Source organism: Podarcis vaucheri (genome assembly GCF_965113315.1).
Source record: "Podarcis vaucheri genome assembly, chromosome: 15".
Lineage (NCBI taxonomy): Eukaryota > Metazoa > Chordata > Lepidosauria > Squamata > Lacertidae > Podarcis > Podarcis vaucheri.
In genome coordinates, this window is record NC_138753.1 from 30,233,824 (window position 1) to 30,254,910 (window position 21,087).

The 21,087-nt window shown below is 50.5% G+C and overlaps 2 protein-coding genes across 3 annotated transcripts; both read left to right on the forward strand.

Moving 5' to 3' along the window:
* The first annotated feature begins 4,309 nt into the window (after positions 1-4,309).
* On the forward strand, positions 4,310-12,091 carry MPZL2 (myelin protein zero like 2). Its single transcript, XM_082200693.1, has 6 exons — positions 4,310-4,482; positions 7,019-7,185; positions 8,038-8,248; positions 8,382-8,526; positions 9,863-9,928; positions 10,678-12,091. Exons 1-5 carry the CDS (start codon positions 4,425-4,427, stop codon positions 9,918-9,920), a joined length of 639 nt encoding a protein of 212 aa, XP_082056819.1. The 5' UTR covers positions 4,310-4,424; the 3' UTR covers positions 9,921-9,928; positions 10,678-12,091.
* Positions 12,092-12,215: 124 nt separating this feature from the next.
* MPZL3 (myelin protein zero like 3) lies at positions 12,216-20,189 on the forward strand. 2 transcript variants are annotated; one of them, XM_082200677.1, is made up of 6 exons: positions 12,216-12,497; positions 13,678-13,847; positions 14,899-15,109; positions 16,487-16,652; positions 17,341-17,395; positions 18,897-20,189. In XM_082200677.1, the coding sequence occupies exons 1-6, from the start codon at positions 12,446-12,448 to the stop codon at positions 18,921-18,923; spliced, it is 681 nt and encodes a 226-aa protein (XP_082056803.1). In that variant the 5' UTR covers positions 12,216-12,445; the 3' UTR covers positions 18,924-20,189. The 2 variants fall into 2 exon arrangements, with proteins under 2 accessions (XP_082056803.1, XP_082056804.1); XM_082200678.1 differs by having other exon boundaries at positions 13,681-13,847.
* The last annotated feature ends 898 nt before the right edge of the window (positions 20,190-21,087 follow it).

Sequence of the window (21,087 nt, forward strand, 5' to 3'; positions counted from 1 at the left end):
CCTAGGAGAACTATCTCTCTTTCCTAAACTGAGCAGTGGGTGCAGAGTTAGGATTGCATACAGTAGTACCTCAGGTTACATACGCTTCAGGTTACATACGCTTCAGGTTACAGACTCCACTAACCCAGAAATAGTGCTTCAGGTTAAGAACTTTGCTTCAGGATGAGAACAGAAATCGGGCTCTGGCAGCGCGGCAGCAACAGGAGGCCCCATTAGCTAAAGTGGTGCTTCAGGTTAAGAACAGTTTCAGGTTAAGTACGGACCTCCGGAATGAATTAGGTACTTAACCTGAGGTACCACTGTATTAAGGCCACAAATGACTCTTAGTCACGATGGCTGCGTGCTACCCCCTGAGGCAGTAAATGCCTCTGAATAATACCAGTTGCCAGGAATCACAATTGTAGAGTGAGCTTCATTAACTATGAACCCCAAGATTTGGGATCTCCAAACTAGTGCCAAAGTTTTGTAATAGTTTGGCAGAACCTTGTAGTGCAAAACCCCCACATTTTGCAGTAAATTGGACCGTGTTGGGTTTCGGGGTGTTAAATATGAACCCTGCTTTGAAGTATCAATTCCTCAGTTTGGGGGGGGTCCTACAAAATATGTGGAAGTGAGAGCTGGACCATCAAGAAGGCTGATCGCTGAAGAATTGATGCTTTTGAATTATGGTGCTGGAGGAGACTCTTGAGAGTCCCATGGACTGCAAGAAGATCAAACCTATCCATTCTTAAGGAAATCAGACCTGAGTGCTCACTGGAAGGACAGATTGTGAAGCTGAGGCTCCAATACTTTGGCCACCTCATGAGAAGAGAAGACTCCCTGGAAAAGACCCTGATGTTGGGAAAGATTGAGGGCACAAGGAGAAGGGGACGACAGAGGACAAGATGGTTGGACAGTGTTCTCGAAGCTACCAGCATGAGTTTGACCAAACTGTGGGAGGCAGTGGAAGACAGAAGTGCCTGGAGTGCTCTGGTCCATGGGGTCACGAAGAGTCGGACACGACTAAACGACTAAACAACAACAACAACAACAAAATCTGGGGTTTGCACTACAAAACAATACAAAACTTTGGCACCAGTTTGAAGTGAACCAGACTACGTTGGGTTTTGGGGTGATACCTATGACCCCCCCCCAGTTTGAGCTCGGTTGCTGCAAAACATGGGGTTTTCTCTGCAGAACACTACAAAACTATTACAAAACTTTGGCACTGCAAATTTTGGGGTTCACAGTCAATGAAGCTGAGAGTGGCTTTGGCACTCAGTTTCTCCTTGTGGGCCTCGTCCCTTTGGGGCAGGGGTCAGCAAACTTTTTCAGCAGGGGGCTGGTCCACTGTCCCTCAGACCTTGTGGGGGGCCGGACTATTTTTTTTGGGGGGGGAATGAATGCCTCACAAATAACCCGGAGATGCATTTTAAATAAAAGGACACATTCTACTCATGTAAAAACATGCTGATTCCCGGACCGTCCGTGAGCCAGATTTAGAAGGCGATTGGGCTGGATCCAGCCCCTGGGCCTTAGTTTGCCTACTCATGCTTTGGGGCATCTGGTTGGCAGCTGTGAGAATAGGATGCCGTACTTTGTGGGTTCTGTTTTGCCTGCTGCATCTGCTGCAGAATTATTCTGATGCCCCTGTCAGTGGCTTCCTCTTGCCTTTGAATCCAGCTCATTTGGGATGTGTGCATTCTTCTCTGTTGTAAAGGATCCGCAGGACAAGAGAGGACAACCTGGGGAGGAGGGCAGAGGCAGAGAGGATATTAAATTATCTGGGGGAAGGGTTAATAAGATCTCCCTGGGGAAAGCTCTCCCAGCAGCCAAGTGACATCAATATAACATGAATGGAAGATATTTTGTTCCCAAGTAGTCTTGCTGCACACACTGCATGGCCATATTTAGAGGATATTTAGAGAATGTTTAGAAGGGAGTGCAGAGCACTGGAGACTCAGAAGCCCAGAGAAGTAGCTCCTGCGGTTCTCTGAGCTGACTGCCCAATCCTGGTTGTGATGGCTGACTCTGAAGGCTGCTTCTCAGGCCAGACAAAGGGAAAATCAGCTCAAATGCAATCCATCCTTTTCTGTCAGATCAGCTTTCGGCCAGGCCAGAAAGCACAAAGTGCCTTTGTGGAGCCAGCCCAGCTCCCTCCCATCCTCCCATCACCAGAGTAGGAACCTGTTCAGCAATCCTTGCTGCTGTTGCTACATGTTGAGACCTGACCCCAGCTGTATGCCCTTCCCACAGCCCCAGAGAAGGAGGCCTCGCGGTGCCACAATCCATGCTCAAGAGTTCTCTGTTGCACTCTTGGAAGGCAACAGCCAGACTGGCAGGGAAGCTTTGCTGGGAGTGGGGAAGGGCTTGCAGGCCAGATTGGGGGGGGGGGGCTTTGCTCTAAACAACCCTGCTGCATGCTGCTTCAGCCGCCCCTGTGCTCATGGTCATGTTGCCTGTTATTTGGACCTGGCCTAAGGTGCATAAGACATCAACAGGTGCTTGCTCCAGAACCGGCTTGCAAGGCAGGGCTTGGCTCATCAACGGAAGAGAGAGCCTCTGAGCATGTGTGAAATGACCCTGTAACCCCCACCTCAATACACACATGCATGCTTCTTAGGCTTTAGAGTTTGTCATTGTGAAGGCTTCCCTGTTGTCTCTGCCCACCCTGCCAGCAAAGATCTCCCTGCCTCTGTCTTTCATTTTGACATCTGCACTGGAGCTCACTGAAAACCTTAATTCTTACTGATCACTTGCAAGAAATCATTTTAAATTCTTATCCAAGCAGCATTAAGGTTGGAAGGTATTCACTAGGGCTGAGTTGAAATTCCTCAGAAGAATTTCTTCTGAGTGACTGCCCAATATCTATTTCCCCCCTCACACCCTTAGAAAAAAAGGCAGCCACTTTTCAGAATGTTCTCCACATATTTCCCCCCATCCCTGTGCCCTGGAACAAGGTTTGATCTGGGGCACATTAAACTAAAAAGTCCCGAATGCTGCAACTTTCACTGCCATCTCTCTCTGAAGAAATTCAGGGAAAGGGTAACTCCTCTGAGTAAGAGGAAACATGATAGATGTGTTGAAATTATGGATGGCATGGAGAAAGTGGTCAGAGATTCCCTCCCTCTCCATCTCATAACATTAGAACTTCAGAACAGAAAAAATAAAGGATTTCTTCATGCAGGGCAAAGTTAAACTATGGAATCCTCTCCCACAGCAGGTAGTGATGGCTACAAATCTAGGCGGCTTTAAAAGGTAAAAGGTAAAGGTAAAGGGACCCCTGACCATTAGGTCTGGGGTTGCGGCGCTCATCTCGCTTTATTGGCCGAGGGAGCCGGCGTACAGCTTCCGGGTCATGTGGCCAGCATGACTCAGCCGCTTCTGGTGAACCAGAGCAGTGCACGGAAACGCCTATTACCTTCCTGCTGGAGCGGTACCTATTTATCTACTTGCACTTTGACGTGCTTTCAAACTACTAGGTTGGCAGGAGCTGGGACCGAGCAACGGGAGCTCACCCCATCGTGGGGATTCAAACCGTCGATCTTCTGATTGGCAAGTCCTAGGCTCTGTGGTTTAACCCACAGCACCAGCTGGGTCCCTGGCTTTAAAAGAGGAGTAGATAAATTCATGGAGGATAAAGCTACCAGTGGCTACTAGCCAGGATGGGTAGTTTGTATATCCTCTGCTAAGAGGCATCATGCCTCTGAATACCAGTTGCTGGAAAACACAGGAGAAGCGCTGCTGCACTCAAGTCCTGCTTGTGGGCTTCCCATAATGGGCATCTGGTTGGCCACTGTGAGAACAGGACGCTGGACTGGATGGGCTGCTGCCTTGATCCCACAGCTGGGCTCTTATGTTCTCCCAGTTCCTCTGACCACAAACAGGGTGGAGAACTTTGCAAAGCCGTTGACACAGAGCACCAGCATTCGCCTCTTGCTTCTGCCATGACTTAAGGAGGTGCTCCTGGTCTGATCATCAGGTTGATGCCAAAATGGAGAATGGCAATCTCTCCTCCCCCTCTCTTCGCTGGAGCTAAGCACCCCCTGCTCAGCTATGGAAGAATTGAAGTTAGCAGAAAGAGAGAGCTCCTGAGCATGTGGAGAGGGCTTCCCCTGACGAATCGCAACCAGCCCTACACATTGAGGAGTGCTACGTGCAGTCAAACTACAGTCCCAGTTCCTCTGGAAACTACCGCCTGCCCCAGGGAAGTCAGGGTGGAGGCAGCCTCAGCTGGAGCAGCAGCAAGACTGGGAGAGGCTTCCTGGTTTGGCCTGTGGGAGGGAGAGGGGAGGGGAGGAGGAGAAGCAGAGAGCCCTCGTCGTGGCTCCACCTTGTTTAGTCCCGAGCGAGAAGGGCACCTGAGAGGAGTGGCTGTACTCTGCTGCAGCAGTCTGCCTCCTCTCCACCGTCCCAGCGGCTGGCACTGCCTGTGGAGTGTGGACATGGCACCTCGTTCCCAGGGGCTGCCTGGCCCCAGCTGGGTGGGCTTCCTGCTGCTAGGTAAGGACTACAGCCCTGCTCTTCTCTCCCTTTGCTTGTCAATCCCTGCCCTGGGCTCTGCTCTTAGGGGCAAGAGCTCCAAAGCAAGCTGGCAGGCAGGCTGGCCGGGCGGCAAGCCAGCCACTTTCTGGGCTGTGTGGACAGTGGAGAGCTCACAGGCGCTCTTGGACAAACAGGTTTGAGGTGTCTTCCAGGCACAGAGAAAGACTCCCCTCCACTGTCATTTCCTTGGCCTCCTATGGGAATGACCATGTGAGGGTGTCCAGCAGAGGGCCCAGGGCCAGGAGGGGATGGCCAGTAGTGGTCTCATTCTGTTCAGGCCAGCTGCGCCGCTATTGCCTGCCTGTACCTGTGCAATGTGGCCTCAACTCTGCTTTTCTCCAGCTGTCAAAATCCAGCTGATTGTGGACGGTTTACCCTGGTGTGATTAAACAGGGGCTGTGGTGAAAATATTGTCCTGAGCTCCTGTTTATTCTGTGTGTATTTTTTCCTCTCCTGCCAACCTTCCCCTCCCTCTGGAGGGCTCTGCCAAAAAGAAGGAATGTTTGTGCTCTGCTCTGCTGAGAGATAAAGGGAGGCCAATGAGGGATCAGTTTCCTCTCCCACAAGGGCTTGGCTTCTCTGGAGACCCTCCTTCCCTCCCTTGAGAAAACAGACCTTCACACCTTTCCCTAATGCAGCACTCTTAAGAAGAGACACTTGGCAGGTTTTGTTTTTTCGCTGTTTCGCTTTCCGCACCATTCCCCTTTTCCATGCTGGAAACCGAGGCCAGAAGGCAGCCGCGTTTTATGCAAGACCAGCCTGGCAATGCCTGTGTCCTAGCATGCCCAAGCCCAGTGCTCTACCTGTTGCATCACATGGCCACAGAGTTCATTCGCTGTGGACACAGAATCAACTCACGTGTTTTGTAAGCCGGATGTAGGAATCAAACATCTCTATCATAAGGAGTTACTTTACCATGAATCACTTAGAGGAGAAGCAGAGCCAAGGTCCTGGCAGTTCTTCCTTCTTCTGCAGAGGCAGCTCTTGGCTTTTCCTCCAACCTGACGAGGGTGGTGGTGGTAGCCTAGGGATTTATGGATCAGGAGGTCCAGCTGCTGCCCAAGGGCAGAGAGACCACTTTGGGGACCTTGCCACCTTCCACCCATGAGTACTGGCTTTGCCCAACTTCTAAAAGAGAGCTGCTTTATTTATTTTACTGTTTTATTTTGTGCATCGATACCCTGCCTTTGTTGCATCATGGTCAATGGGAAGGGAGTGGTAATTCCCACGTGTCCTTTCACCTGTGCCCTAAGCAGATACAGAGTGCCTTAGCATCCAAACAGAGGCTGCAACCTTTGGCATCTGGGTAAGGGCAGAGACCCTTTCCCTGAAGACTGAAATTAAGGAGCTTCTCAGGGTGAGCAGGAGAAAGAGATGGGCAGCTAGCAGCCCAGGGACTAACACAAGCCAGCGTTGGGAGATTTTAGGCATGGGAATCCTTTAGAGCAGCCAGTCTCCAAAGTGACTGCTCAGTTTTATTTACTTAATTTATGAATTGCTTTCCCTATAACATCCCCATGTGACTTAACAATAAAAATAACAACCATGAAAACATAGATACAATCTCAACCTAGCACACATAAAAATGGGGGTGAAAATCTCCATTTAAAAGGCTTTTTGGAAAAGGAACTTATTCCCAAGGCACCAAAAAGTCAGTGAATATGGTGCCTGTCTGTTATGTACAGGAGGGGTTTCCAAAGAGTAGGTGCTACACTGGAAGAAGAAGCTCATTTTATTTTGGGGTAGCCTTTTCTGCCTGACAGCTGCAGGTAAGGTAAAGGTAAAGGTAAAGTTAAAGGGACAGGGACCCCTGACCATTAGGTCCAGTCATGGCTGACTCTGGGGTTGTGGTGCTCATCTCGCTTTACTGGCCGAGTGAACTGGCGTACAGTTTCCGGGTCATGTGGCCAGCATGACTAAGCCACTTCTGGCGAACCAGAGCAGCACACGGAAACTCCGTTTACCTTCCCGCCGAAGCGGTACCTATTTATCTACTTCGTGCTTTCGAACTGCTAGGTTGGCAGGAGCTGGGACCGAGCAACGGGAGCTCACCCCATCGCGGGGATTCGAACTGCTGACCTTCTGATCAGCAAATCCTAGGCTCTGTGGTTTAACCCACAGCGCCACCCGCGTTCCCTGGAGAGACCAAAGTTTCTCCCCATGCTTATAGTGTGTAGCAGGAGCCCATCTTCTTCATGCTTCTTCCCCATGCTTATAGGGTGTAGCAGGAGCCCATCTTCTTCAGGAGCTGAAGCCCGTCAGGGCATTGAGTCCAGCCATCTTTCAGGGCAGTTGAGAAGCCCTCCCCTTCCAGGCTGCCCGAAGCACCCCAGGCTGCCTGAAAATCATCCAAGGAAAATTTAGCCAGGGCATCACCAACCCTCTCTCTTGGCTCTGGGGGATTATTGGTGCTAAGCTGGAATGCTGACACTTGTGTGTGTGTGTGTGCTTCCCCCCTGTAGGGGCTCATTTTCTATGCTTCTTTCCCCTCCAGTGCTGTGGCCTGTGTCAGCTGTGGACATTTACACCCCTAAGTCCCTGGAAGTCCTGAACGGGACAGAAGTGCGCTTAAAATGCACCTTCCGCAGCTATTCCGCAGTCGGGTCAAAGTTGACAGTGTCCTGGCACTTCCAGCCTGAGGAACCTGGCAGATCTGAGTTTGTAAGTTCATCTCTGCAGCCTTTTTGTGGAACGTGACCTGGGCTCTTCCCCAGGGTTGTGGCCCCAGTTTGGTGCTTGGCCTCCAGAGGATCCTGAGCAGCTGGTATACCTCCCTGTGAAGTTGGGAGTTTTGCAGCCCGGTTTCTGCAATCCGCTCACCACCTGCCTATACCCATGTCCAATATGCTCTGAATAAGCATCCTGCACCCTTGTGGAGCAAAGGGGAGTGGGTGTCACCTTGTACCATGGCTATGAAGCTCCAGAGACCAATCACGCCCAATAAAGTGGGACTTGTAAGGGGCTCTTGCTGATCAAATGCTTACAGATCCTGAAAACGGCTTGTATTATAATGTCTCTGCTCTGAATAGCTGCAGCTGACATCCATGCAACAAAAACCAGTCCCTGATGGGAAGATGGTTCAGATTCCTCTTTGGAGATTGGCTTAATCAAGGGCAGTTCACCACTGTTGGCAGGGCTGGCCCAAGGCATTTTGCTGCCTAAGGCAGAGAGCTAAAAAGGTGTTCACCCTCCCTAGCCAGGACCCGCACTTTGAAAAGTCTTGCTGTCCCACTCAGACACAAATCCTCTCCCACTCTTTGGTGCTGCCTGAAGGAAGTTGCTTCACCCTGCTGCACGGCCGGGCCAGGCCTGACTAGTCAATCTCACCCATTCCCAGGGAGTATATTCATTTAGAGAAGCTCCTGCTCCTCCTCCAGGCCATTTTCAGTTTCAAAATCTCCTGCAGAAGTGGGAGGTGCTATCCACAGAGGACCGAGGTCACTGAAAAGTGGCTGTCATTTAATACCAGCAGTGGCAGGCATGATAGCTGGGCTTCTCCTTGCAACTTCCTAGGTTTTCTACTACAGTGAGGAGCCTTTTCCACCGACATCAGGCCGCTTCAAAGGCAGAGTCACATGGGATGGCAACATCCACAAGAACGATGGCTCCATTATCCTTTGGGACACGAAGCCCAGTGACAACGGGACCTTCCAGTGCCACGTGAGGAACCCGCCCGATGTGGACGGTCCGACTGGTGAGATCCAGCTACGAGTGGTGACAAAAGGTTTGTGACTTCGGGGGGAGGGTGCAGGTGGGTTTGCTGGGGGGGGAGGGGCTGCTCAGTAGCCAGTGCTGCTGGGGTACAGGGGCTACTATATCCCTCTTGCACACCCAACATGCCTTTCATCCCTGCACAGTGACTTTCTCAGAGATCCACATCCTAGCGTTCATCATTGGCGCTGTTTGTTTTCTGATGATTGTCATCGTCGTGGTGGTTGTCATCTGCCGCTACCGGAAGAGAAGGCATGGAGATACGGAGTCAGAGGTGGAGGAGACAGAACTGTAAGTGTGTGTGTGTGTGTGTGTGTGTGTGTGTGTGTAAGCTGGCTAGAGGCAATTTGCCTGGCCTTGTGGGAACCACAACTGGTCTCTTGGCCATCACAGAAAATGGACACCAACTGTTCATTGATACAAGTAAATCACTCTCTTCAAAAAAAGATGAAGACGATAACCACACAGCCTTGAGAGACAGAGCAAGGGATGGTTTGGGGCTGGGATCAGTAGGTAATGGCTGCAACAAGGAACCAGGAGTGCCAGAATTCACTTGCCTGGATCCTATGAAGCTTTAATGGGTCACAGGCGAGTGCCAATGGGCCGGGTTGTTGACAGGCTCTGGTGAACCAGAGAAGTTAAAATGAAAAAGGCCGAGTCTCTACACATGTGGCAGAATGATGTGGGCCTGAGGTGGGAACCATGGAAGCATCCAACTGATATTTATCACTTCTAAACAGACTGCATTTTTAAAATCCTCCTAAACATCTTAGGATACAAACTCCTGAAGGGGGATTGGTCTGCCTGTGTCTTGAGGTCTTCAGCCAAAACCTTTACTCAGGTGTCTCCTTTACCTGGTATTCACCAATGAAAGTGGTGGCTTCCCAGCTGGGGAACATACTCCCAAGATAGGTTCGCCTAGTGCCAACAGTGAACTCTTTTCAGCCCCAGGCAAAAGTGTTTGATGTAAATTAGTTTTATGAACTGTGTTTATTGCTTTGTGGTTGAAATTGATTGCATACCACCCAAGTCCCAAAAGGATGAAAAGCTGTATAAATATGTTTTGTAACAGATAAATAAAACCTCCTTTCCAATGGAAGTTTAGCCCACTTGGGGAGAAAAGTTCTACACCACTCTACTAACAGCTGTGCTAGTTTCCCATCGCAAGCAGTTTTCATTGTAGGGCCATTCAAAGTTAGGACCCACACCCTGCAGCTACAGTTTTCAGTGTAGTGCAGACCATTCTGCTATCTCGTTCTTCTGCTACGTATACAAGGTGAAGGAAATTCATTGCAAAATATTTTGATGACTTTTTGTCGAAGTGGAGGAAAAGTCGGGCCAGAAACTGAACTGCGTTGCTCCACAACTGCCTGCAAGTGGGGCACATTTGCTGTGTTACTAGCACAGACTTGTGACCTACACAGTGAGCGCTCCACCGAGTGGATCAGGACAGTGACTTTGGCAGGACCCAGGACAGCTGAGCTTCACTAGCTTCTAGGTTGGGGTTGGACCTCCTGCTGCTCCTCACTGCGTCCCAAATCCAGGAGCCTCTTTTTTCCTCCCTAACCCCGAGGCCAGAGAACTTGGCTGGCTTCCTAACTACTGCCTTTGTTGCATTTGATAACAGGCCAGAGAAGGAGAATTTGAAAGAGACAGAGAAGCACCTGCTGGAAGAGGGAGCCTAATGTGCCCGGTAGGTACCTTTGGCCTTGCCCCTTTCTCCAGAAGGCATTTCTGTCACCAGGTGGGTGGTAGAGTCCAAGGTGGGTCAGCGGAAGCCCAGTGGAAGGCGTCTCCATCTAGCCGTTCCAAATGTTTGGGGAAAGGGCCACAGCTCAATAGCAGAGCACCTGTTTTGCAAGCAGAAGGTCCCAGTTCAATCCCTAGCACTATTTCCTGGTGGGACTTGAAAAAGACCCCTTGTCTGAACCCCTGGAGAGCTGCAACTAGCCAGTGCAAGCCGTATTGACCTAGATGGACCCAGTGCTCTGACTCTCTATAAGGCAGCTTCCTGTGTTCCCCTATCCCTGCAAGAAAGAGCACTTATAGGAGCTTTTAAATAAGATCTAGTGCTTGAGTTTGGCTTTTTCCTTTTTCCTCCACTCCCCTTTTCCTTTAGTGTTGTGCCATTTTTATTCTAAACCTGAGGGTAGGGACTATCTTATTATTGAGCATTGTAAACAACTCTGGTAGCATTTTTTTTTGGCTGAACAGCAAGATCCAAATACTTTAAATGGATAAAATAAAATTGGAGGGAGCTGAGAACGTTGTCACATACCTTGCGGATAGAGGAATTGAAACCTTTTTATGCAACTTGTTGGCACACCCCTGCAGTGTTGCCCTTGCTGGCCTAGGTTGAACCCATCACCCTTTCCAGCATTGCCCTCAGGCTCCGGGACAAAGCCTAAGAGTAACCTGTCTACCTGTCTGTCTTCCTCACAGGTCTACTGCCCACCCCCATAGGAGCTGGAGGCTGGTTCTTCAGAGTTCTGGATCAGAGGTGGCGGATGCCACAAGACAGCTGATTCCCTTTGCCTTAGAGAAGTGCATCATCACTGTTATCTTCAAAGGCCCTCTGAGGCTGCAGCTCTTGGTGGAAAGACCTTAAGGCTTGGTCTATAGCAGAGTTTGGCAGTTCCTAGTGATGCTATAGTGTGCGTTGGGGTGTCATGGTGGGGTCCCCAGCCCTGGCCTGGTGCATATCTGTGAGGAATTATTCCAAGCAAACTACTGAAAGGGGGGCCTCCATGTACAACTTTCAGAAAAGGCAAAGACTCCAACGCACAGCCTCTTTCTCAACTAGGACTATGCCACTCTTGCACAAATGCAGTCCAACTTTCTAAGTTTCTGGGGAGCTCAGCCAGGCTAGACTCCTGAGGCTTAAAGGATAATAATAATAAATTATTATTTGTACCCATAGAAGCCCTCCCTACTCTTACACAGCTAAATTTGCTGTTAAACGGAGAATAGAAACATAGAGTTGAAAAGGACCATCAGGGCAACCCCTTGCATTGCAGGAATCTTTTTGACCAAGGTGGAGCTCAAACCCACAACCCTGAGATTCTCCTGCTCTGCCAGCTGAGGTGTTGCTCAGAGTCACAGCCCACAGTGCTCCAATCATCCTATAACCAGCAGTTCAGTATCCACAGGAGCTCCAATATCTGTAGGGTTGGTCAACATTTTGAGCCCAGGAAGAAAGAAGCTGATGATGGGTGGGGCGTCTGGGTTTCTGTTTCTTCACAGTGAGCCATCACCATTCCTTTCCCTGCGCACACTGCTCCCCATGCGCAAGCCAGGATTCTCTTCCTCCTCCTCCTCCTAGATTTCTTCAGCCGCTGTGGTATCTGGAGATGCAAACGGACTTGTCCAAATGCTGCCACAAAGCCCTCTTCCCGCAGAACTTGCACCCAGGGCCATTTGCAATTCAACAGCTTTCAGGACTGGAGGCTTTTCAAGAAGCCTCCGCCAGCCTTTCTCTGCGCTATATATTTATTGCTCAGAAACTGCCTTTCAGCCCTCCAAACCAGGCCAGTTCAGCCTCTGCTTGCCCCACTATTTGGGGAGGGGGAGAGGTCACATCTGTAGAGCCCCTTCCTCCTCTGCTAGAGGACATGCCCTTCCCCCGCCAGCCTGCCTTGCAGGGGAGCAGGGGGTCGTCCTGGGCCCCCGAGTCAACTGCCAAGCGGGCCCGGTCTGCTTCTGGATATGGAAAGTGGTCGGGGGAGGGGGCACCTTGGGGGCGCGGGTTTGTCCTTTGCCCTGAAGTTTAGTTGTCCGTAAGAGTCTGGTTACGCAATTGTATGTAAATAAGTTGTATTTCACAATAAAAACCGTAGACCTTTGGAAGTCAAGCGAACTTTCAGCCTGATTTGTACGTTTTTTCCCGGGCTTCTCGTGGGGAAGGCGGCCAGCCGGGAGGCCCCTCTTCCCGCGGCAGAGGGAGGCAACGCGGGCCGGCAGCGCCCTAGAGAGAGAGGTGGCCTGGCGAGGGCGGCAATATCATTGCTCCGGATCCCGCTTGTGGAACCGGTGACGCCGCAGAGCGCTTGGATGACTCAGTCGCGACGGGCGTCTTTTCGGCGCCTCTGAGCATGTGCAGAGTGCCGGCTGCTGGGCAGGGAGTGTCTCTGGGCGGCCATTTTGAGCCTCTCCCCTCCCTTTCCGGCCTCACCTGGGCGGACAGGTGTCGTCCGAGGAAGTGGCGAGGAAAATGGGGCTCTCGCGGAAGAAGCTTGGCGGTGGGGTCCTCCTGCTTCTATGGGGTGAGTGAGGGGCGGAGGCGGGAGCGGGGCCCTTCCCTTCCCTAGCGCTGTGCTGGATCTCGGGCTTGGCTCTGGTCCTGAGGCCGGCCCGACCGAGAACAGCCGCCCGGGCCTGGGGCCAAACAGGGAGAAGCGCAGCCAGGTCTCCTCCGGAGCAAGTCGACTCGGGGTCCAGCTGGCCGGCTGCCTGCCGGCGGTGTCGGCCTTCGTGGTTTCCAGCCGGGAGCGAATCGGGGCCAGAAGCCCCGTGCCCCTTTGCCTGCTGCCCGGGGAAGAGGTGCACGGCCAGCCCGGCTGAGGGGATTTTCTACCCGGAGACGCGACTCCGCCAAGTGGCGGATCGAGGCGACGGGGCTCGCTCCTCCCGGCTCCTGTAGGGATGGTGGACCACGAGACTGAGCTACCTTGCGGGGGTGTTGTCAAGAGAGCAGCTGGCCCAGGCCCTCGAAGGGCGCTGAACAGGGGGGAAAGCCAAACAAATGCCCAGAAGTCGTTGTCGTAGGCTGAAAGTATCACTGATGGGTTGTATTGAGTGCTTTACTTACTCCGAGTAGACCCATTGAAACGAGTGACCCATTGAATAAAATTAGATCTGCAGCGTTGGATACAGTGAAAAATAAAAATGCGTCCCAACGAGAAAGAAAATGGGAGGTGGAGTCTATAAAGCACTGAGACTGGCACTTCTATTGGAACCCACCCCAGACTAAATGTTTAGGTCCCTGCCTCTGGGGCTGGTGTTAGACATTGTGCTGCCATAGGCAAAGAATAACCTCCGCTTCCAGAGCACAGCAGCCTGTATTGGGGGGGGGGGAGAGATCATGGGGGGCACAGCACCATCCTTCCAAGACATTGCTACTGCTCCCCCTTGTCATCTGCTCAAGGCAGTTTCTTCCTTTTGTTTAATGATGGGGCCCCTTCTCACCACCTGCTGGTAGTTGCTATGTCTGGAGACTGCAGAGCACCAGAAGGTGCTGTTTTTCAGAGTCCTTTGTGGCTGGTTCTGTTGAGTTCCTGATCTCTGCCTGGCCAAAGGAAAAAACGGTGGGCGGTTCCTTTGCTGAGCTAAGCACTTCCTGCAAAGTGGGTCTGGTGGAAGAGGGAGCAGCAGGAACTCTTCCTGCCAACACCTCTGCGCTCCTGCTCAGGTGACTAACCCACCTCTTGGGGTTATATTTTGCAGCAGCCCTTGCCAGAGTCCACTCCCTGGAGATCCAGGCTGACTCAGACGTCCAGGCCTTTGTGGGTGAGGCCGTGATCTTGAAGTGCTGGTTCAAGTCTTCCTTCCCAGTCACAGAGAAGCTCACCATTGATTGGACATATCGACCTCTTGCAGGGGGCAGTTTGGAGCCGGTGAGTGAGTGGTGCTTTCACTGTCTGCCCGCTGGCTCTTGGCAGAGTGGCACATGTGCCTGCCACTTCTGCTGTGGTGGGTGACACTGGTGCACAAGGTGTATATGGCGGCAGGTAAGCAGCAGAGCCTTTGTCTTGCTGCTCTGGGGGTGCCAATCGAATGGCTTTCAGTATCCCTGAGATCATCATCCTTCCTGCAGAAGCATGAGTCTACCTTGATGGAATGTTGCTGTGCATCTCTGCAGTGAGATTGGCTCATGAAAGGCCTTGAGCCATTGGCTCTTGGCTGTCATGGGATGTGATACTCACCATCTCTTTCTCTCTATATTTTTTTAAAAAATTGTATTTGATTTTACAAGTGCGGAACTATAACAATACAAAATACATATCCATATTTAGAGACTTCTCCGAATCTCTGGACTTCCCATCTCCCTCTCCATGGGTCCAGTTGTCAACCTTTTCTACTGCATGTTGTTCCATAATTGAGGGAACCAGGCAGTTACAGGGAACCGGGCAGAGGGCCTTCTCGGTAGTGGCACCCGCCCTGTGGAACGCCCTCCCACCAGATGTCAAAGAGAAGAACAACTACCAGACTTTTAGAAGACATCTGAAGGCAGCCTTCTTTAGGGAAGCTTTTAATGTTTAACAGACTACTGTATTTTAATATTTTGTTGGAATCCGCCCAGATGGACTGGGTATAAATAATAAATTTATTAATAATAATAATAATAATAATAATAATAATAATAATAATAATTTATTATATTTTATATCACTCCATATTGTCCATAGTATCTGCTACATTATAAGTGTTATTGCAATGCTGCTAATGTTTTCATCTGCTTACAGTGGTCTCCCCGATAAATTATAATTTTTTCCCATTCTTTATTAAAGTTTTGGTTCCTGAGCTTTCCGGTCAGTTTTGCCATTTCGGCACAGCCCAACATCTTAGCTTGCCATTCTTCTCTGGTAGGGACTTTTTCTTTTTTCCATCTCTGGGCTAGTAGCATCCGTGCGGCTGTCAGTGGTCACCATCTCTTAACTCCTCTAGATCTTCCACTACCAGTCAGATGCCTATCCAGCTAAGAAGGGCACCTTCCGTGACCGGGTATCCTGGGTTGGAAATGTGGCCAAGCGGGATGCTTCCATTAGGATCATCAACCCAACGATGGATGACAATGGGACGTTCACCTGTGCTGTGAAAAATCCCCCGGATGTGCAGCATAACATCCCCCAGACTATGCTGACTGTCACTCAGAGAGGTAAAGCAATGTTTCTAGTCCCTGTGGCCATGGTGGTTCTGCCTCCCCGCCTCTCCCAAGCCTTTCCTGTCAAAAGCATTAAAACCTTGTTGCTGTTTCCTGAAAATCCCAGCCTCTTAGTGTTATCTCCCCCCTGCCATCCTCCACCAGTTGCATTTTCTAGCATGCACTATTTCAGGAGAATGGTAAGGCCCTCATTCTACCCTGGGGGCTGCTGGGTTGAGCGTCAGATCTGCTCACTTCCTGCCTTAGTCCCCAGAGGCTGGTGAGTACAAAGTGAAAAGAGAAGGGGTGGGGCTTACTCACTGTATCTGTGTGAGCCTGCAAGTAGGACCTGTTTTTTTTGCCATGGAGAGAGGCAAGTTCTTTGGGATGTCTCTTCCCTTTCCCCCTTTTGGAGATTTCAAAGCCTGCTAGGCCTACAGAACTAAAAGTTTATTTTGAGTCGTTCTTATTTTAATGTAGAACCATGGCTAAGGACATAGACTGACACCTCAGTTTTATTTGGACTGGTATCAAGTGACCATTGCTGAAGAAGAATGGCCTGATGTGACTGAGAAACAAATAACTCAAGAGAAAAGCAACATACCTAAAACAAAGAACTTTAATGACGTATAGAAGTTCAGAGTCTGTGTTTCTCTGATTGCTTTCTCAGTTCTACGACTGGTACTTGCAATTAGTTGATGCTAATTACAGTGGACCCTCTGGTTACGTTACCTTCAGGTAACATAACTTTTGGGTTGCGAACGCGGCAAACCTGGAAATTTCGCCCCGCGCACATGCGCAGAAGTGCTCTGTGCGCCTTGCGTGTGCGCAGAAGCAGCGTCTCTGCTTATGAAATTTTTGGGATGCGCACAGACCCCTGGAATGAATTAAATTCATATCCAGAGGGTCCACTGTATAAAACATTCATAAGTTTATTCAGTTTATATTGTATTCCTGCTTTAATTTTCATCATAAGCAATTTGCTTTATTTTCTGTAAGTTACTTTCTTTTCCTTAAATTCCTTAATACTATTAAGCTTTAATAAGCTGATGGATTTGTTCCAGTCACAAAACTGAGTCTGCTGCGGATATCCTTAGTTAAGCTTTCATGTTTCACCATGTTTCTGCTGAAAAATTCAAACCCCGATGGGAAGACCCAGTTAGCATTTGTGCATTGGCCAGGGATTAGCATGGTATGTGCTTACCTCCCATCTTCTGTTCTGGGGACTGGCTGTGATGCCTCCTTAATCCAGCATTTTGCCTTCTTTTCTCACGTGGGTTGGAAACTCAGTTGTGGTTTGATCTTGGGTGTTCCCCTTGGAGCCTCTGTTCCCCAGAGGCCCAGCCTGCCCTTCTGGTGTGCCTGTGGCCTGATTCCTGCCTCTTTCTCCAGGGGCCTCCTTCCAGCTGACGTCAGCTGGGCTTCTCTCCATCCTGGTCTTCCTCCCCTCAGCCATTGTGGTGGCCTTGCTCCTGGTTCGAATGGGCAAGAAGCTCGGGGTGCTGAAAAGCAAGAAGAAGTGCAGCTACAAGAAGTCCTCCATCGAAGTCTCTGAAGAGTGAGCACTTTGTGTTCTGTGCTTAAACAGGGAGAAGCAGAGAGAAGTAGTGTTTGGGATGGGGAGGGCTCCCAGGGCTTGTACTCAAGGTCACTTAATGGAGATTAATGACACCACCCCATACAACCCTCACCATGCCCATGATCTCAGACAAAGGGGAATATAATGAGCAGAATATGGGGTTATTGTGGAGCAGCTGATTCAGACTGTGAACCCTCCATAGGGCATCAGCAGGTGTTTTGATGATTGACACACCTGGTGCCTCAAAGGCATGTCCCGCCTACTGTCAGCTCCTGCATAAATCTTGGGAGCTTGGTGGTCTGCGGCTGTTGGTCCACCTCAGGAGCAGGTAGTGGTGGACTCGCCTTCATTGGAGATTGGGTGGCCTCCTGTCAGGGATTATTTAACTGTGATTCCTGCATTGCAGAGGGTTGAACTAGATGGCTTTGGAGGTCTCTTCCAACTCCACAATTCTGTGAACAGCAATCCCATGGAAGCTTTGTGGCAGATGCAGGGGGCAGGGTAGGGCGAGTCTGGATAACTGGGTTTCTTTTGGAGGGGATGGGCAGAGGTAGAGCAAGCTGACTGGCACAGGTGTACAACTGGCTGCCCTGGGGGTTTTGAGGGGGCGGGTGCCAGACAGGCAAAGGAGACACATGCTGGACTCACCTCTGTGCTCTTCCTGTAGACCTGAGCGACCTAAGTGCAAGGAGAGGCTGGCCGCCTGGTGTCTGCGATGTCTGGTAAGCAAAAGTGCCATCCTTACTCACAGCCAGTTTGACGCTGGCAAGATAGCAGGGAGGGCAAAGCATCTTGGGCCTGCCATCAAATTCCCATTCATGCCTGACCCAATCCAGAGGCCAAGATTGAAGTCTTCTACCTTTGCCGCTGTAGGTGTCAGAAGGGTGGAGCCGTTTGTGAACCGGGATGGCCTGGGGGAGTGGGTTGGGGGGCATAGGAACAAACCCACTCGCAGATACCACCCATTGTTTCCATTTGCCCTTCAGTCATGAGAGGTAGGGTGGAGGCATGCTAGTCATCTGGCCCTAGAGAACCTCTCTCTTTCCCTCCTGCCATTGCTAGCAGGTGCACCATTTCGGGCAGGGGGTGCAAGGGGGATAGGAGAGCTATGTGAGACCATTTCCTGTTGCAGCTGGCGTCCAGGGTGGGAGTATACTACAGCTTCATCTGAAGTACTCTCCCACCCTTTCATAGGGCTGGTCATTAGGCTTGAGTGAAGCAGCTGGCTGAGGCAAATGATTTAGGGCAGGGCTTCCCAAACTTGGGTCTCCAGCTGTTTTTGGACTACATTTTCTATCATCCCTGACCACTGGGATGATGGGAGTTGTAGTCCAAAAACAGCTGAAGACCCAGGTTTGGGAAACCCTGGTTTAGGGTCTTGTGAAAGGGCAACAAATGGCCAGCGATTTAATCCATTATTGTATTTTTAGTCCCAGAGAGAGAGGCACTTTCAGGTTTTTCTCATTCAGGTGCCAAAATGACTTGCTCTATGTACCTTGGCTTGGGGGAGGAGACATTTACTGTTCCACCACAGGTAGCAAAATGTCTTTTTTGGCCAGCCCTGTTTGCCAATGAAGCAAAGACCAAACATGGGGTGGATGGGAGAGTTGGCTGTCCCTTTTGTTTCTGAACATGAATGTTTGTGTCGTTGACACGTGGAGGTTTTACTATGTGATAATGTTGTGAAGTCCACAACTACACATGCAGGCTGCAGGCTCTTGGGCCTGAGCTGCTGAGGATTTTAGCGTCTCTGTGCTGGTGTTCGGCCAGAGTATGCAAGGAGGTTGTCAGCAGGAATACGAAATAAGACTGAGTTGAAGGATCCCATTGGTTACACAAGGAAGTGTCATTGCAAGTGTGTGCCCTGGTCTAAGAGTCTGGCACAGTTGTCCATGAATCTAGCATTGTATCTCAGTCCATTTCCCACAGTGGTCTAATATGGAGGTTTCTGAAGAAGACCAGGGTGTACACTCTGGCATGCTGGGCCTGTGTGTGTGTGTGTGAGAGAGAGAGAGAGAGAGAGAGAGAGAGAGAGAGAGAGAGAAGAGAGGGGCGGAATTTAACTGAGCTTCCTTGCAGACATTTCCAGATCTGGGTTCAGTGAGTTGCTTAGCACAAAATCCTCCAACTCATTTCTCCAGCAGTAAATTTCTGCTAGGTGAGGCATTTGGGGGGGTCTTGTTGGCTCTGTTGCTTGACCTTTTCTTCTTGCATTCTGTTCAGGATTCAGATGATGAGGATCCTTACTGACTTGAGGACAAAGGTATTTTTTTCTGAATGTCATCTGAAGGCCAGCAGGATACATCCCAGTGATTCTTCAATGAATGGAACTTTGGCGCTGGACTTCATGGTGTCAGGAGGGCTCTGATGGTGTGTGTGGGATCAGGTTCTACCTCATGTTGCGGATCATCAAGATGTTACAGCTTCTCATTGGTTGGTGTGGCTCTTGCCCTGTTTCTCTGGATGGAGAATGCAGCTTGTGGGGAGTACAGCTGTCTGTTTGGACTGTTGGGTTCTGGGTAAGATGACCTGTGCTGATTGACACTCTTGAGCTGCTGCTTCTCCACACACTGCGTTGAACTCAGCCACCCTTTAGCACTTGACTCATGAAGGTATTACTTGGTCCTCCTCCTCCTTGCCATATTTTTCCACAAACCTCCTGTCTATTTCCAACTCCCACAGTAGCAGCAACAGTAGCAACAGCAGCAACAGCAAGAACAAAATGTTTGGAAATGGTGTGGGCACCTTGTGTCTGGTGGCCAGTTACCACTGACATGGAGAAAGGGCTGGGCTATATCTGAAGCAGGCAGATGTTAGCGCCTGCGGTGGCTTGGAGAGAGTTGGGCAGGTATTCCATGGCTCAATGTACCAGAGAGGTTCACTGTGCTTTTCTTTCCAGGGAGAGAGAAGGGCCACTGTGTGATCTTCTCCTATGGCTGCTGCCCTTGGCTGCTGGTTCAAAGCCAAGCTGGCTGTAGGCAGTGGAACCAGAGCAGGTAATGGTGGGGGGACTGGGCTTCCTTGTAGTGAAAGCCAAGTGTGGCAGCTGGTCTTGTGCCGCATGCCTGGGGCTGGTATTACGTTCCTAGGTTCAAGCAACTTGGAGCTAAAATGTAAGAAGAGCCTTCATTTGGAGATCCATGCACACCTCAGGATGTCCCCCAAAGGTATAGGCATTTGGGAGGCCCTGGGACAAGACCCTAGAGCAGTGGTTCCCAATTAGCTAAGTACCGTTGACCCCCTGGGTGGGTTACACTGCCTCACTGGGGTCTGTGGGCCACCGGTTGGGAGCCCCTACTCTAGAGGACTGTTCCGCGTTTACTTACAGAAGAATTTCCTCTTTGTCAGCCTGACTTTCCTCTCCAGAATTGCTGCTTGTGTCTGTGCAGATGCCAATATGTGCATTGTCTCCTCCTCTTTCACAGACATTTATTCCTCAGTGGGGCCTTTCTGTGGATAGGGGCTGGGGGAGGAGGATTCCCATCTCTCCTGTAGCCAATAAATATCTTTTACCAACCCTGTCTAATGGTCTTTTTTGTTCTGGCCAGGAGTGGGCAGCAGGCAAGCTGTTGAAAGAAAAGGGCTTTGCCCAAAGTGGGCAGGGCCAAAGCTAGCATGCATGCATGCATGAGTCAATCAATCAATCAATCAATCAATCAATCACACAGTAATGTCTATGCTGATTGGCAGCTGCTAAATTTTCTCCCTGGTGCTGCAAGGAGTTGAACTTGAGTGTATGCCTCTCACAGAGGCAGTAGACTTCTGATTGCCATTTGCTGGGAATCAGAAGTGGGGAATGCAATTGCATTTGGGTCCCGCTTGCTGGCTTCCCATAAGAGGCATGTGGGTGTCCTCTGGGAGAGCAAGATCCTGGATAACACAGGACCCCTTTTGCCCGATCCAGCTGGCTCTTCTTATTACCTTCTGCAAGCAAACAGAGGTTCTACCACTGAGCTGCAGCCCATACATTAGGGTTACCAGGGTTTCCCGGGGACGGTCCCTGGATTAGCAAATACTGTAAGTCCCTGGACAAATTCTATCCCTGGAATGTCCCCGGATTTCATCTAATGTCCCTGGGAAACGCAGCAGTGGCAATCTCAGCAGCCTGGAGCAGTTGGCTCTGGCTGGCTTCAGGAGCTGCTCAGAAGTCCCCATATGATGGTGGTGCAGGGACTCTAAGATGCAGCTTCCGGGCTTCCTCCACCTCCTCTGACCCCAGCAACTAAGCTGTGAAGGGAGGCTTTGTGCTGCCTATTGGGGCAGCCTCCCAACTCCTACTTGTGTGCAGACGGGAGTGGGACGGGGATCTGTCAGCTGTGAAGGGAGGCTTCAATGCATGCAAGTAGGAGGGGGTAGGGATCTCTCAGTTAGGCAATGGGAAGCCTCCCCAGCTTAGGGCTCTCCGCCCCCTTCT